Source organism: Accipiter gentilis, chromosome 18 (genome assembly GCF_929443795.1).
Source record: "Accipiter gentilis chromosome 18, bAccGen1.1, whole genome shotgun sequence".
In the NCBI taxonomy this organism is placed as follows: domain Eukaryota; kingdom Metazoa; phylum Chordata; class Aves; order Accipitriformes; family Accipitridae; genus Astur; species Astur gentilis.
In genome coordinates, this window is record NC_064897.1 from 11,868,180 (window position 1) to 11,886,007 (window position 17,828).

Consider the following 17,828-nt stretch of genomic DNA (forward strand, 5'->3'; position numbering starts at 1 on the left):
GATTGCTTTTGTTAAATCCTTCATTAAATGAAAACAGCATTAAGGAATGCCCACCTATATAAATTTATAATCAGAATATTTTGAATTATCTACTATGTTGAACTTAAGGGTTCTGTCACTGGCCATGCTAGAAAGGAACTGAAAGAAAAGGAGTGATAGTTCTAGGCATGCTTCTGTTTAGCAACAGAGGGATACCACAGACAGGTGCAAGCCATTTACCTAAAAGCAAGATCCCCAGTTTCCACAGCATCAGGCTAGCATCTTTGCAGACCCTCCTGCACTAGCTAGACCTTCCTTGCCAGCGGCCAGTAAATGCACACTATACCCAACAACATGGAGCAAAAGAGACAAATACAACCCTGACAGCATTTCTTGTCTCTGAGCAGCCTTTAAGAAAGAGCTGGAAAGGTGAAGTGGGGGGAGAGGCTTGGGAGAGGGAGGAAGGTGCCAGGAGCAAGACTGTTTGGGGGTTGGGCCATGAAGGGGATGGTTTGGAGGATGGCTTAAGGGAAGCACAACTGGCAAGATGGAGACGATGGCAGAGAAGGGATGGCTAGATGCTGAGATGAGGCCTGGGATGGGTGGGCATGGGGAAACAGTCAGGCTAGTCAGAGGGGCTCTCTAAGTGAGTGAAGGAAAGACAGAGGTAAGAGATGTCCTTGCTAGGGCTGACAGGCAAGGGGCTTTCAACCCTACAAGGGAAAAGCCCTGGCAGAAGCCTGCACTGGCTGCTCATCACTTGGTGGCTGCCTCTCACCCTCACTGCACCTTGGGTGGGAAGCCCCAGCCCAGGTGGGAAAGCCCCAGGACAAAGGTATAATCCCCTGAAGGAAGGAGGTCCACAGGAAACCCTTCGTGGTCAGCCTGTGAGATCCCTGCCCCAAGCTCCTAACCAGGGAGCAGCCCTCACTACAAGGAGGGCTGCGCAGTGCCAGGGAGACACCAGTCACCACAGTCCTGCAACAGCCACCAAACTGTGGGGCCAGGACTTGGGGCCGCATGGCTCATGGGCTCTGAAGCATGACGCACACAAGGCAAATAACGTGATTTTTTTCCCCCTTTTTGCAGATCTTGGGGATACAGTAGATAGGGAGGGAAAAAGAAAAAAAAAAAAAAGCGGTATCTTCAGTGGGCCTTTAACAGATAGCAGGCTTGCTACCAACAAAAGAAAAAGCAAACTCTCAGCCACAGCAGATCTCATTTCCTCTCCCCTCCCCCCCAAACGCCCCAGGGAGGCCATAACATCCCTCCTGCCTTTTCTCACCAGCAGCTTTAACCCTTCTGTTCCTCTTTTTTTCCCTAACCCTCTACAGCGAGACACCGAATTATGGCTACAGGCTCCTTCCTATCAACTAAAGCAGGATCTGCCGAGAGAAATCACAAATCTCTTTACAATGTACCAATATGCTTTACCTTAAAACCTTATTAAAAATGTTTTATTTGCCTTAAAGCTTAGGCGGTTTTACTCCAGAAAGACAAGTCTTTTTGGTAGAGTGTTCAATGGCATTCAGTGTAAGACCCTAGCAGGACTAAAGTGTTACCCAAACTGATGGACAGTCTGAACTAAGCACTGTATAATGGGTCCTTGCCTTCCCTGTAATCCTTCAAATACTTCCAAATTCAGTAGTAAAATCCCAGAAGGCCTTCATGACACCATCAGTTTATAACAGTTAAGTATTTTGCAGATTAAGCCAACTGATTTTTCTTTGCACTGCAGTGAATTAGGATGGAGAGCGTGCTGGTTACTAGCTAACAGGATGGTAACTGCCAGCTGTGGAACAAGAATTTCTCGAGCAGGTCCAGCTCCATTGCTAGCTTTTGTCTAATATCTAGTATGCAAAGTTGGATTTTCTAATCATAATTACTCATGACAGCAAATACTGACAAATACTCGACCATTATGCTTCAGTTTCTTCCCATCTCTGCTTTATGAAGTTGCCCTAAAGCAAGTGTTGGCATCAACACAGAGAGGACTGAAGTTGGATATAGTTTAATATTCTCTTTCATGATCTTTAAAAAGATACAAAACTTGTATGTGAATTTCAAGTGCGGACCACCTACAGGAACAGCCCCTAGGGCCTCAATCGTGTTGCCCTTCAGTTCAAGGTTCCCACTGAACTCAGTGAAGTCAACAGCCCATTTTTTGGGCATGTGCCATGGGGCTAATCCTGTTCTCCATGAAATCATTATGTTTTACAGATTTAACTCATATTTAAAGCAAGTAGCTAACTGCCTTTGTTAACCACACTGAGATCAAATTGACTTAATCCCTTAGCACTAGAAAGACATACCACAATTACTTTCTAATTGATGGAGTCATATTTTAATGGCTCCATGGCTTTTAAATCTGAAACATGTTAAATGTAATAGGGAAAATTACTTCCTGGTGTAGTGCCAACATTGCCAAGGGAGATACACCAAGCATAAATTTGCCCTTTGTGTTTAATAGCATGGTAGATATAAAACACTGATATCCTAAAGATGCATTTGAGCCACTGGGCCAATGTCTCCTCAAAAGTCACTCAAGTCTGTATCAAGTTGCTATACAATTACACAAGCATGACAGTATTTCCTATGTTGTAGTGTAGAGCTAACAAGATTTTATTTATGGTATATGTAATTGCTTTTTCTAAGTTGGAAATAGGACAGTATTTCACAGTTTTCCTTCAAAAAATATTGAAATTGCACATTGATTTTATCATTACTGTAAAGCCTGTATGAGAAAAAAGTGTAAAGCATTACACTAGATTAAATTTTGTTAAAAAATGTGTTTTATACATCATTGTATCACTGAGAAACACTACTAAAATAAAGACCTGGTGATGAGTAATTCTGTCTTTACTTTTACAGAATATCTCAATGTTGTAATAATAACTGCAAATCCTTTAGCATTTGCAAAAGTATTTACAATATACTCAGCTAGATAATAGTGCTCCCTCACATTAGTACTTACCTCCAATCTCACTCTTATATAAAGAAGAGGTAAGCCTTAGGGGGGTTAGTCTCCTCCCAACATGTGAAGGACCATTTTCTGTGTAACACTTACCAGCACTTTTGGAAATTTTATACTTAACAGTCGTCACCTGCACTTCTGCTAGAGCTTTCCCAAACCTGAAGATTCAGCTCCTGCATTTGGTCCTCAGACTGCACTAGACATATGTATTTTCAACATCTTTTAGCATCAGGATGCTCCAGTCAATGCCTCTTGGCTTTCCCTGCTGTCTTCAGCACACCTTCTCTGACTATTATTGTGTTACAGGCATGAGACCTTGTAGCCAAAGTATTGACCTGCAAGAGCACCCAATCAGCTTCACTATTACCATTTTGCCATGCCTTTAGGTATGCTCATCTTTTAGGGCATCCTCCTGCATCTCACAGCTTCTTCAAAACAGAGAATCTACCTCTTTTATGCAGTCAGATCACTCGTCCTTCAGCTGAAAGGACCTTCTGCTACAAAAATAGGCCCATCTCCTCCCTATACTCCCTAGACTTCCTAGACTACATGAGTTTGCCTTAGTTTTTCCTGTGCCCTCACTCTTGCTGGCTTTTGAGACCCAGTGGTAGCACCTATGTCTTTGTTCTCATTTGGAATTATCTGTTCTATAAACTGCGACTCTATGAGATCTTTCGTCAAACTTAGGTGTTCTTAGGTTTTAGCTACACCATTATCCCATAGGCTCATTCTCAGTTATGAAATAAGAGCTGAAGATTATCAGAAGCTTCATCACTGTAAACTTAAGCTGCAAATTGTACTTCTTTAACCTATGGTGTATGACATTATTTAATTAAAAAAAAATGGCACCCATTCTGAAAAAATAATTTGCAGTCAACACTATATGCTGTGTACTTTGTCACACTTTTTTAAAGAAATCTAATTCTTTAATCAGTTCTCTGCTCACTTAATTTTCCTGTTGTCTGATCGCTCTTCTAACCACTAGGGAACAAAAACCTTTCCCTAGTGGAAGGTAGGAATAAAGAAATAAACTGCAAATAATTTCTACAGAGTTCACATTTTCAGCTAGGAAATCATACTGGCTGCTTTTCAAAACAACTCAAGATCTGCAGTTTCACAAAATCCTTAGTCATCTTTTTGGTTTCACCATGCTTATCCAAGTCAGGTCACAGACAGCTCTGATGTCTCCATTCTGAGTAAGAATTTCATCAAAAGCATCAGTGCCCTGGGTGGAGTACTACCAGTGACAGGGAACATCTGAAAACCCAGTTTCATGCCCACAAAGGAATTGTAGACAGTGCTTTGTTGACAGGCATTGGCTGTTCATGGAGGACGAGAACCTAAAGAAGCAAATAAGCCACAGATACACAACTATGGCTGCATATAGTTCCTTCTACTGAGGCAACCCCATCTCCTGCTATGCAGAGAAACTTAAAACCAAGACTATTGTGTAAGTCATCAGGCCCCAGCAAAGATGGAGTGGGAGTTTTCTCTCAGTCAGAAGTCATATGAAAAACAGTTTTCAATGAAGAAAGTCCTTTCTGAGACATTTCTCCAAGCTAAAACCGTGTCTTACTGCTTTTTCCTGTGCTTGCTTCTGGCTACTAAGTGTCTAAGAAATATTTCATGCTCTGATTTACACTGGAAGGATAATGAAATGAGAATACTTATCAGATTCCAGGAATCTAGCAGATCAACAAATTCAATACATGACTTATTCTATGGTACTGCCTACAGGCGAGCCAAATCAGGTGTGTGATGACAGGTACTTCGGCATCCAAAGCCATACAAGTAAGAGTTGCCTTTCTGTTGCAAGTTATATAGAGTCCAATGTGCACAAATTCCAGGTATGAAATAGAGTCCAACGTGCACAAATGCCAAATATTCTGTGTATTGTTACAGTCATACAAAACACTTCCATGACTTCAAAACAGTTTTCATCTGCCCCTAGGAAATGTTAATACAATTTGACAGCCATACCACATAAAGGATGAATTCGCAGATAAAAACAGTAATGAAGTTCATAGCTTTAAAAAAAAAAAAAAAATCCACCCGCTGTCAGACTGAGAGAGAATTCTGAATATTGCTGCAGGGCCAACTCATATAATACTACTTTTAATATCAACTAAAAAGATATTTCCTTAATGACATTTATGAAAGACTTCCAGAGCTCAGGAAGATCATTTATGGCATCTAACGGCCAGGCATGTTTACCTCAGCTGTCATGAGGGTAGTTGCATGATATAAAAATATTTTAATACTATCTTTATATTGTATGTATGTGAATGTGAACATACACATACATATGTGGTACCATGCAAGTGTCAACAAGTACGTTCATTGGGCTGGGTCATTTACATGATAGCATGGCACGCCTTACCCACAAAACTTCTTTTAAATCTACTCTTTTCAAAATCAAGACAGAAGGAGCAAGAAGACTAATTCTTAAATTGTATTTCTAACCACTTATCAAACCAAACAGAGATCTTTGAGGTATCTTTGTTAGGTTGGAGCACTTTCCATGTATTGGCTTGCCAGTCTTCAAAAATGAATTCAAAGAACATGTACAGCACAAATCCCAGAGCAGCTCCAATGATATACCTCAATGTGTGCACAGATGAGCACTGGAAAAAAAACCCCAAAAACCAACCAAACAAAAAAACCCAAAAAACCACACAAAGGAAAAAAAAGGACAATTTGGCATACGCAGTTTCAGTGCTTAGCTTTTTACTTAGTTTGCCAAGAATTCTCATTTGTATTGATTTCTGCACTTCCAATACATTTCTTTAAGACTACTCTTACCTAACATATGTATTCTCTGATGCCTTGTCACCTGGGTGTTATCACTTTACTGTGGCTGCTTGTTCAGCCTTGAGCTGGCGTTAATGTTGCTTAAAGTGAGGCAATGTAATGACAGTATCCAATAAAGAAAAATACAAGGCAACTTGCATAGCAGGAAAACAAAGCTTCCGCATTATTTAATGATAACTTTGCATCAGAGTGAAAGCATCAGGGCTTAGGACATAAAAGATTTTCTTTATCTAAGAAAGCTGAATTGCATAAAGTAAGGTTGAATTTAAATAGATTATCATTAAATTAGTCCATAAGACTGTGCAGGCACTTATCTTCTGGCTTGAGCAGTTTACTTGGTTTAATTTAAAGCAATTTGAGTAGTTTGAATAAAACTGAAATATGCTCCTCTTAAAACAAGTATCACTGTTTTTATTATGTTTAAATAGGAGACAATTCAGATTATATGAGCACAACTTATTGGTAAAAAAAACCTTAAACCAGAAAACATAAAGAAATGGAAATATTCAGCTAGTCCATTCAAGATTCATATTTAGTAACATTTATAGCTGTATCACAACTCTAAAAGCAGACCAAGTTGGTTTCATGAGGTTAAATAAATGCAGGACCATGTTGCCAAAGTAAAGTCATTGCAGTCAGCACTCAGGTGAGAAACCTTTCTAGGAAATAATGCCAATTTTTTCACTCAGTGCTTAAATTAATATTTGAATGAGTTCAATAATGCCTAACCTGTTGTACAAGAAAGCTTGTATCAGTTCACCTGAAACGTAGCAAGGCTTGGCAAGGTGAAGGATAACTACTTCTGAAATCCAAAAAGAATGTGTGCTTGACAAACCGGATTATCAAGAAGGCTAAAGGAAAGGAAAGAGTTCACCAGAAATAGAAAATAGATTAATTTGTTGTAACTAACTCTAAAGAGAACCTGACCAGGGACTATTCAGCTTCAGGCTAAAATTATTTTGCCAGATATTTCAGAAAATTTACAATATGAGCTGTGGATTACACTCATACAACATGGAGTCTAAACTGTGATCCTTCCCAACTGAAAAATATTGAAAACCTACCACCAGCTCCATCCAATATAGGACATAAAGCAGCTATACATGTCTGTGTTGTGTCCCTTTATTCAATAGTTATTTCTGTCTTAATACATTCCCTGCACAACCATACAATCCTATTTTCTTTACAGAAATAGGCAAGCACTCTAAAGAAATCCTCTACGCAAATGACCTCCAAATGCAATGTGCTTTAACCTTGATTTCTAAGCCCACTGCTCATATTGTTCTTGTTTGCTTTCCTTCCTATGACCCTCTTGTTGCTCTGTCACTCCCCAGTGCTATTTCCTCTGTCTTTACCCTCTTGCTCAGTTAACCGACTCTTCCCTTCTGACTGAGGAAAACAGCCTCATATTATTAGGGGAATAGGCAGATGACCTAATGGAGCTCTTCCATCTCTAACTCCTATGAACACTGCCTCTAAGTGCCTCTTTTGTTGGTTTGTTTGTCTGCCCTAGCATTAATTAGGTTTTTAACAAGTGCATTGTTTGCTAGAATGGCATAAAGAAAAACATGTTAAAGCAACCAGCTGGATCTAGTTGACCTATAAATTCATCTGTCTGTTTTCTAACTAGATAGTGTCTCATGGTTATGTGATATGGTTATTGCTCAAAGAAAATAAATGAAAACTCAGAAAGTCACCACAGTTTCACTGTGTTTAGGCCCAGTTCTCCTTGATATGAGATCTTTTACATCAAACTGGCAACAAAAAAGGGTATAAATGCTATTGCATACTTTCCCCTACCACTGTAAAAAGGCTTTGCTGTTAACCATAAGGAAGCTTGTGTTCATCACATTTTTTCTAACATTTCTCTTTGCTTATGCATTCTATAATGTCAGGTACTAGATTAGCATTTTAAGATTTTATAGTAAATTTAACTAGAGCTATGGGATGCATTTTTCACTGCACTGTTATACCAGCAAAGATGAGCCTAAGCACAATAAAAATTATTCTGCTTGTTTTCCTCAGGGATTCAGTTATACCAGCTATATTTTTTTATCCTGAGACAGCTGTACAGGTAAAGTACAGCTCTGATTTAAAGATGCATAAAACATAGCTTACAAATTTTTTTGTGAAGTTCCCTCATGGTGGAAACTACACAAAGATCCTGCAGCTGATAACCAAGGCAAGTGGCTTGATGCAATGACCAAATGATAATGTGAATAACATGAATGCATACACAGCAGAAACAAATAAAATCATTGTCTGAAGAGTTACTGAGGGTTTAGAACTGGAAGCAGACAATTTAGTGTGGGAGACCAAAGCTTCTGCAGTTTGCAAATAAATCACTGTAGACTCCTAGGGGAAAAAAACCCAACCAAACCACAGCAGACAGTGATGGGTTCCAAAATGAGAACTGACATGCTTAAAGAAAAGACCTAGCAGACAAACCCCTGTATTTAAGGACATACTCCTGTTTGCAAGCTCCCTCATAACTACAGTGGAACCAGAAGAAACACAGGGTCAGGCCTGAATCACTGGCCTGTATAAGGGGTCATTTGTAGCTATTCTCAGAGTGCTTAGACCGTGTCCCATTTAAGTCCATTTTGCACTGGAATAAAGGTTTACATAAGATGCTGAGCAGTGACGAATCACACACTGAAAACAAAAGCTCTGGGGGGGAAAAAAAGCTTTTGGAGGAAAAACGAGTTACATTTTTTTACCACAAGTCCTGTATACAGTCCCACTAGAGATAATAAAACAGTAACTTACACAGCCAGCTCTCAAATAACAGTAAGTACAATAAAACATTATGCAACTGTCCATGTGGTTGCTGCTCTGTAAAGGGCAGAGGTATGCTGGCTTGGTATCACATCTAGCCCCGATAACTTTGCATGGCCTATTTAATTCATCACTGAGTCTCAAATGCCAGTGGTGCGAAACCATAAGAAGCATGACTTTCTGCATTGTATTAGGCTGTTTGTGCAGTTATTGCCTGTTTCCTGCTCCCCAAGTGGTTAGTTTAGTGTTAAGTGTCCAACAGATGAAGCTGATAAAGCATGGCAGCAGCAATCTAACCTGGGGATCTGAATGGGCTCAATACTGCAGGTACACTCTGCCTGACTAGTCAGAGGAGTACTCCTTATAAATGTGCTTCTCTACTGTGTTGGTCTTTTCAAATGGCTGAGCACAGACCCTGTTTTTTGCTTACAGGCAGAACTGTATACACCTAGATATGTGTTCTGCCCAGACATTTGGCCACAACAGTGCAGAAGGACCCAGACTTGAGCTTTCAAGGCTTACAGTAGATTGAGTGATCTAGTAAATCTCTTTAAATGGGTGATGCAAGCCAGGGTAGAGGAAAAAAACCAGAGACAGCAAGCTTTGTCTAGAGGTGTTGCAAATACTGAGCTTTCTCTTGAATTCTGATGGTGGGTTGGTCTGTAGGATGCTTGCAGTTATTTTACTCTTTGTTCCAGATAAAGAACTCTGAGACCTTCATTATTTGCAAGCTTTAAACGAATCTTCTCACTGTAATACCTGGATGCCTTAAAAATTAATACTGGCTCTACAGTCACAGCACCTAAGTGAAGGAAGGTAGAAATATCTGTTACAGGCAGGAAATTTAGGCATAGATTGTCTCATCGGCATACCTCACACTGGTTGGCAGTCGCTTCAGAGAATTCACTGAGAGGTGGACGGGTGCCAGAATAGGGCGTGCAGACCTCCCCAGGAACTAAATCTATAGCTCTTCTTCCTTATAGAGATGTACCCATCAGATTCACTACAGTTCTTCTCAAGGAAGAAGAACAAGTGTAAATGATTGATGTGGTTTTGGCTGTGCACTCTATTCACAGCTATGCCCTATGGAAGCTTCTTGCGTAACAGCATACAGGAGACGGCTGCAGAAGACCTGCCTATACTAGCTCCAGTGGGTTTTAAGCCTGGCATAATTGGTTTGAAGTAATGGGAGATCTCTCCCTGACTTTTACCAAAGCCTGGGTTATATCCTTGTGACATGTCTTTTGTTGTGTGTTCAAACACTGCCTTAATTTGATTTAACTGGACACAATTCAACAAAGTAGAAAGGAAGTTGAAGCTTTTCTCTTGACATAAAGGGCATTACGAACAGAGCTAACTCACAGGGAAAATCCTTGGAACCTATTTGAAGACAATAAGTACAATGATGTTTGTGTTCTTGTGTTCAAATTAGCAACAAACTACTGAGAGGGAATGTATATGCATGATAAACATCCAGCTCAGAATATGCTAGGAACTTCTCTTGCTTTACAGTCTTTATGAGTTTCAGTGGGTGCAACGAAAGGTAGTAAGCATAATCTACCACACCAAGCAAATGTAAATGATCACACAGAAGGTTACTAACAAGCAAGAAAAGTAGAGCACAACTACCGTGTCACTGTACAGTATCACACATTACTACCTTGAACGTGGAAAAACACCAAGATAACACCCATCAGAAGTTGATTTTCTTGATGATGTCTGCTCAAAAGAGGTAAAATATTTTAAACGAGTGACAAAGCCGCTCCACCTAGTTAGTGTATATTGAACTGTGTAACAACTCTAAGACAGGGAAAAATCATGCATTATTACTCTCCAAAATTTTGGAGTTGTATTAGTTACCCTATATGTCCTTTCTAAATACCCTGTGAGCAAGCCCTTCATCTGAAATCCCCTATCATTTGTTGACAGTGCCCAGAGCAAACTGGATTCTGCCCAGGGAATTTGAGAGCAAAATAGCACTCAGCACATTAAAAGTGGCCTTGAAAAAGTATGGTCACAGATGAGGTATTTGTAGAGGTGTCAGCATTAAGCGCGCATTAAGCACGCAAAGCAAACAGAGGCTCTTTGCCAAAACTATAGCATGGTAAGAGGTCATCACAAATCAAGAGTGATGCAGTCTCTATTAGAAAAATGATAACTTTGAAATACTAAGAAATGGCACTAATAATGAAGATAATAAACAGGCCTATGACAAGTAATTTACGCTTGTCCTCTTACAGTTTGACATATGTATAAATGATCAACCAGCCCTGCTCAGCTCAGTAAATCTAAATTGACAAATGACTTATTTATAACATCCCCATGAACCAAGGATTTTGCCCAGCTTCAACCTACATGAATTTCAATGCTCTTGACTAGAATAGCTTCCTACATTCAGAAATGATAGAGACAATCTTAAGCATCTTAAAAAGAGTTTAGAGTTGGATCTGATTTGTCCACTGTCAAAATCCAGTTCACCTGGAAATGGCAGGACAGAACATTAATTTTGTATGTATGTCACAAGAAATATTTTGCCCAACTGACATGATGAAAACACTGCTGGCTACAGCAAAATCACTTAAAAGAAGATCCAAAAGAAAGCAATTGTAAATGCAGCATTTTCAGCTCAATCGAGAACCAGAAAGGAATGTTGATGTTACTGAACTTCTATCTCCAGATGTCAAGAAGAGAATCAACCTATAAACTATAGGTTTATATAAACCTATCAACCTGCCAAAAATCATCTGAAAAGGTGCTGAAAGGCAAAGGATAGTATTAAAAACAGAACAGACACTTGTCAATATGAAAAAAGCATAGACTACAGAACTTGTCTTTGTATTCTATAAAGCACTGTGTAATACTAAGGACAAAGCCTGGGCCATGGACTGGGCCACAGCACAGGATCAGATTTAGAAAAAAGCACAACTGTGTTAGAAGGATACTGAAAGAAGAAAAACTGAACTGAACCAAATTCAAAGAACCCAATGGACTTCCTTTATGATTACAGAAACAAAACACTTCCCCCAGCATGGGAAACTTTGTTTCATTTGTCTCCCAAACTGTACTTCTGTTTCTAAAGACAGTTAATCCAGTTTAAGGCAGAGTCTGCAATTTAGTTCCCATGCATGTATAAATAGGTTACGGCATATCTAACCACCATACTTGCTTAAAAAACAAATTGTATGCTCATGACGGATAAATGCCTCCAATATACGAGCATATGAATACAATATGGGTTTGGGTTTTTTTTCTGTGTGGATGCATGTATATATACAGCTGTGCAGCTGTGGCAAAGATTGTGGCTGTGTAGCTACTATATGCTATAATACCCTATGCTACAACAACTAGTACTTCATGTTGTGTAAGAATAAACTTGGCTCACATTACACTTTTATACTATTAGACAACTATTCATTTTTTTATAGCTTTCACCCCCTGTACTTCAGCCAATACTTTCTAGAAATTAGGAAGGACTTTTTTCAAGTTTCTACGTAGGCACTGCCACAGTATAGGGCAGGATTCAGAAGGACTTACAGTTTTGACTGTTAACACTAGCACTGACTGTGACCTTGATAGCTTGATGATCTTAATAAATCTTGATGTTCAGTTCTCAAAAAAAAAAATTATGGTACTTCTGAATGTTTTAAGACTACAGATCCTATTAAAAAAAAGACTTACACTTTTATTCATCCAGGATCAAAAACTTAACCTCTCCACCTGTTTCCTCGAACTTTAAAATCAGGGAAATAAAAGCTGCATCATGCATCTGGTAAGAAACTTACTTAACAAGCAGCCTTCTAAATATGTTGAGGATACTGCAAGTATTAAAATTTGCTATAGAATTTTCTTCCCCATATTCTTTTGATTAAGAATTTCCTTTATTTTACTGGAGGGTGAGAAACTCCATGAATCAACAGAAATTATACTATTACTGCTGATTTTAAGTGGACTTTATGTGATTTTTAATGAATTGCATGATGATATGCAGTTGTATAAAAACTTGTGAATCAACAATTTTGTTGTAAGAGTAGAATATGCAATTTTGTATGGTGTATTTGTGTATTACATTTAAGGCATAGTAATTTAAAGTTCACATTCCAGAAAATAAAAAATGGTCTCTTTTTTTTTCAGTGCTTCATATAGTTTTGCCAGTGTTTTATTTTCCACATATCAAGCAAAAAATTACACAATTTAGAAAATTTAGCATCATCTATTACAGAAGTGAAAACTACTAGACAGAACCTTTTCAAAAGCTGTAAGAATTCTAACAGTGCATTGAACTTTACTTGCAGTCAGTTGCATTGAAAAGAAGTAAAAAGACCTGCTGAATTCATTTAAAAACCAACAAGAAGCTGTTATTTTTTTAAAAGCCAGCAGTATTATAAAACCCCCAACCTTAAGAAAAAGATGTTTGAATCCCTGAGATATGCCCTTAACTCTCCCTTGACATTAGCAACTTCCCTAGTAGTTTTGACATACTCTTCCCTTCCCATGGCCAGTGCCTACTGGTACAATGATCCTTGTTTAAAGAAATATTCGTAAAATACATGGTAAGAAAAAAACAGTCTTGCAAAACCAGGATGTATTCTGATTATGAGAAAAAGTACTAGCTTGGGTCTCCAAAGTGCATGGGGAAGAAAAGTACAGTACTTAGAGGGAAGGTGTTGAGAGTGTAGGAAGGAGGTACAGTCCTCTTTCCTGGCTCAGTGGAGTATTGATAAACCTTACCATGGATTCTAATGAGGTAATTAAAGCAACAAGGCTCCCGGGGAAAAAAAACACCAAACCACCAAGAACAAAAATCCAAAACCAACCCCCAAATCCCCAACAAACCAACTCCGAAGGGTCCAAATAAAGTAGCATTCTTGTGAAGAGACTTGCACCAACATTACTGTTCAACCTCTTCTGTTAAGCACTTGGAGTTCCTCAAGATAATAAAGAACAAAATATTTCTGCTATAGTGACATGTTAAAGAAATTACCTTCTCCAAAGAAATCCATCTATACTGGTGACTTTAAAGACCATCTTTGCGCAGAGTTCTTTGTACTGTTAAAAGCCTAGCAAGCAGAGCTCTGGACAAACATGTACTAATCCACACTACTATGTCATAGACTAAGACTAGATTAAAAAAAAAATAATCTTAGCTCATAAACTTTTTTCCAGGACCATAGGAAAATTGAGGCTGGAAGGGGCTGCAGGAGGTCTCTAGTCCAAGCTTTTGCTCAAAGCGGGGTCAGCTCTGAGCTCAGACCAGGTTTCTCAAGGCTTTATCCAGCTGGGTCTTGAGAGCTCCCAAGGATGGAGACTGCACAGCCTCTCTTGGCAACCTGCTCCACTGTCTGACTGTCCTTGTGGGGAGAATTTTTTTTCCTTATATCCAGTCTGAACCATTTTCATTTCAAGTTATGCCATTGTCTCTTGTCCTCCTACCATACATCATTGCTGAGCCTGGCACTATCTCCTTGATTTTCCTCTAAATTTTGGAAGGCTGCTATTATGTCACCCCAAAGCCTCCTCTTCTCCAGACTGAACAAACCCAGTTCCCTCAGCCTCTCAGTGTCAAAGTTTAAAAAAAGTTCATTCTCAGTAAGGGTAATGCAAAATCAAGCATTTGTTACAGAAGTGATGACCCCTAAGACAACAGTCTAAATAAAGTTAAACAAGTGGACATGACTTGTGTGGCACTGATCTCTCTGAATGCTTGTGGAATTAAAACCTATTCATATACCAGGAAAAAGAGTGTATTTTCTGTGCTTACTAAGAGTGTTTTTATCAAATATTGTCTGAAATGCTCTAATAGACAACCTGAATTAGCAATAGCTGTGTACCTACTGAGAAGTCATATGCTGCACTTCATTAATGCATCAGGTATACTCTAAAATAAAACTTGGAACAACCTGCAGACCTTAAGGGAAGAAAGTAAATAAGTAACTCTACTGGAAGAGTATTTTGACATTGGTTTGTAAAAACAGTAATAAACTATGGGCCAAGATGCAGAAAAGACAGATGGGTAAAACTTCTTGATCATTTTATAGATAGTTTCAATTATTTAGTTCTTGTTAACTCTTTTGGATCATTTCATATACGTACCAAACACTGGATTTTCATCTGCAATAGCATATGGTAATATTTGCTAAATTGCCCTTCTACAACAGGTGCTCTATTTTATGAAGTAATATTACCCGTCCCTTTAATGGATAAAGTCATAAAGTAATGAAATTCTTTCGAAGGTAAATGGGACCACCCATTCACTTCATCCTATGTAAGAACTGGAGGTATCAAGTTGCAAACATGTAAGTGACAATGAATAACAAATTAGGGTCATGTACTACTTTGATTTATGCCCAAATATCACCAAAATTCAGACATTCAAGATGAAGGTTATGCATTTAATCTCTACATCACAGCCATTGTGGCAGTTGGATAGCCACAATTTATTATCAAAAGCCACAATCAGTATTGAGCTCATAGAAGTCTCTGATGAGTTTATCTAGCACTGTGGAGTACATAACATGAAGATGCCAGTCCTCACATGCGTGGCCTAAGGCTAATTGTGCAAAATTTCCAAACAGAACTTACCCCTTAGCTCCTTCATTCTAACACTGAAGGTCCTGCCTTCAAACCTACTAATAATCTGCAGTTTGCTATACATTCAGCTAAGATTATTCATTTCGGAAAATGGCATAACATAAGAAAGTAATGAAAATAATGTCTGTTCTGATTCTTTAGCATGCCCACATCAAATAAATTGTTTTAAAATGGCTGAACAAATTTAGAGTAACTGAGTGCTTACACAATTAATGAGCTGATTTACTTCATTTCCTAACATTGCCCTCCCAGGGGTAAATTCATCACTAGTGAATTCCATTTAAACTATTTCCTTCTATCAAATTAAACCAAGGATATGGCCTATGGACTGGTTTAGCAAGGTATCACCTGTGTTAAAGCTACCTAATGATTGTGCAATCTTCTTTTTTACCTATGACTTTGCAGCAGATTTCAATACTCAATTTCCATGGGAGAAATCAGAATATCCACTGGATCACACAATGTCAGGAGCGCTAGGCCTGTCAGTAACAATGAGTGCAATAGGTGGACAAGGCAGGACTGCAGAAACCAGAGGCATAATTCATTTCTTATACATAACATTCCTTTAAACAGGCAAGGAAGAGACAGTTGAGGTTGGGCTGGAAATGGTTCAAGGAGAAAGGGAGGGTTGTGACTTGAAGCAGGAAATGATGAAGGGGGAGATGAAGGGATAAGGAGGTGTAATAATGCTGTTGCTTACTGATACCTTTATAAATTTATTGGGTTTGGCATAAGTATCATGATAATCAAATGGTAATTTTCTGCACCTTTGATACATGCTCTACAAACACACAGTGACAGCCATAACCCTGAAGAGCTTACAGTCTGAACAGATGAGGCAAATAAAGGGTAAAGGGCTCAGACAGAACTGACTTGCCCAAGGCTACACCACTTGCAAGTGACAAGAGCCTACTTTTACTGCTGTAGTTATTGCTTCATGCTGTCTACTCTACAGTAAAATTACAAAGCAAAATTAGGTTTTGTGCAGGTGGGAAGAACCCAATGAGATGTCAGTGCTGCTTTGAGCAAACAGGCAGGTAGGTCTATGGCTTGCCTGCTACTTTCTTTTTTTTTTTGCATGGGTATGCCAGAGCCTTAGTGCCAGGTGCTGGATAACACCACTCTGGCTGGGGGCAGCTGCTTGGGTATTTTCCGAGAGTAGTTTCAGATTGGTTTTCTGCCATGGCTGGTCTGCCACCCTCCAACTTGAGAAAATGCAAATGGGACTAATCAGAGCCTCCTGAGGCTCCTCCAGAGCACTCACCCATTCTAGCCCTGCCATCATCAGTAGCACCTGTACCACTGCTAGACCCACTCAGGAGAGAGCAATGGTGATGAGACCTAGGATGGGATGAGAGTAACACTTGTCATCGTTGGCAGAGAGGAGCTGGGGGGATGGCTCCCAGTCACATACCTGTTGTGCCTATATTCCATCTGTTACAGTTACCCAAGGAGAGCAAATAACTCAGTCTTATTTTTCCTCAGCTGCTAACTTTGGCACCAGGCTAAGACTGTGAAGTCCACAGTCAGCCCAGCACAGACCTTCTTCAAAACCCAAGAATTATTCTTAGTGCAGCTGTTCCACAGGGTATAAAGTTGCTGTGATGTTCCCTCAATCTAACTGAAAATCACCCGTGCTATGTCCATGCCCTTTGTCTTGACAAGACTTCTTTTTAATCCCCAGATCAGCCTCACTAAGCAGAAGAACATAAACATGACATAAAAGGAGAGTTCCCAGAGATGCTTATCCCTCACATTAGTGTTCATTACCGACAACTCCTCTTCCATTATTTAAAGTTATTTCTGAAATTACTCAAAACCTCTAAATACATGTTACTGGGTATTACCCATAGTCTATTTTAGTACCATGGCAGACATAAGACCTATAATAAACTCACAGGCAGAAAAAGGCATGATGCCTGCCAGGAGACCATACCCTTTGCAGGTTTTTTTTTTTTTTTTTCTTTTTAATCATTAAGAGTCCCCTGTTACCAATAAACAGTAAGAAATCCCCCCCCCCCCCCCAAGAGCAAATGATACACCTCCCCTTCCCCCCCTTCTCCCTCCCGACTCATTATTTCTTTTCCACACATGCTGCCTGCAATGAAAGAACATGGAAAGAGGTAGAATCGCGCGCATGCTGCTTCTGAATCTCAAACAATAAATCTCTGGGGGACAGAAATCTCCTTCGCAAAGCACAAATAACAAGCAAGAGCACTGAAATCTGTAAATACAAATCGGTAAACTACCGCTTTCCTTGTTTGCCAAGGAGAAGTCCCCCTGCCGCTCCGCGTCCCCCGAAGGATGGACGAGGGGATTTTGGCAGGAAGACCGCTCCGCTTACCTTGATCATGCTGGCAGACGACGGGTATCTCCCTGCCGCGGCGGAGCGGGCTCTCGGCGGGCCGCCGCCGGCTTCGGGCAGCGCTGGTGCTGGAGCCCCGCGGATCGCCGAGCCCCCGGCTGCGGCTGCGGCTGTTGCTGCTGCGGCGGCGGCGGCGCGCTGCGCGGGCTCAGGGCCGGCCGATCCGCCTGCGGGCGCCGCCGGGGCCGCTGCCGCCGCTTGCGGGCTCCGATTGCATCAGCGGGCGAGGGCGGCGCGCTGCCGGCCGCCGCTGGGGAGAGCGGCGAGGGGCTGCGGGCCGCCCCGCCTCGCTCCGCCGGGCGGGCGCGCACACCGCCCGGCGGGCCGCCCCGC

At 40.3% G+C, this 17,828-nt stretch overlaps 1 protein-coding gene across 2 annotated transcripts in view; it reads right to left on the reverse strand.

Moving 5' to 3' along the window:
• BCAT1 (branched chain amino acid transaminase 1) overlaps nt 1–17,592 on the reverse strand; it is a 67,452-nt gene extending 49,860 nt beyond the window's left edge. For both annotated transcript variants that reach the window (XM_049822505.1, XM_049822504.1), the window contains exon 1: nt 17,475–17,592. In XM_049822505.1, coding sequence (XP_049678462.1) covers nt 17,475–17,483 — 9 coding nt within the window. In that variant the 5' untranslated portion in view covers nt 17,484–17,592. The remainder of the gene's footprint in view (nt 1–17,474) is intronic.
• Nucleotides 17,593–17,828: the final 236 nt, after the last annotated feature.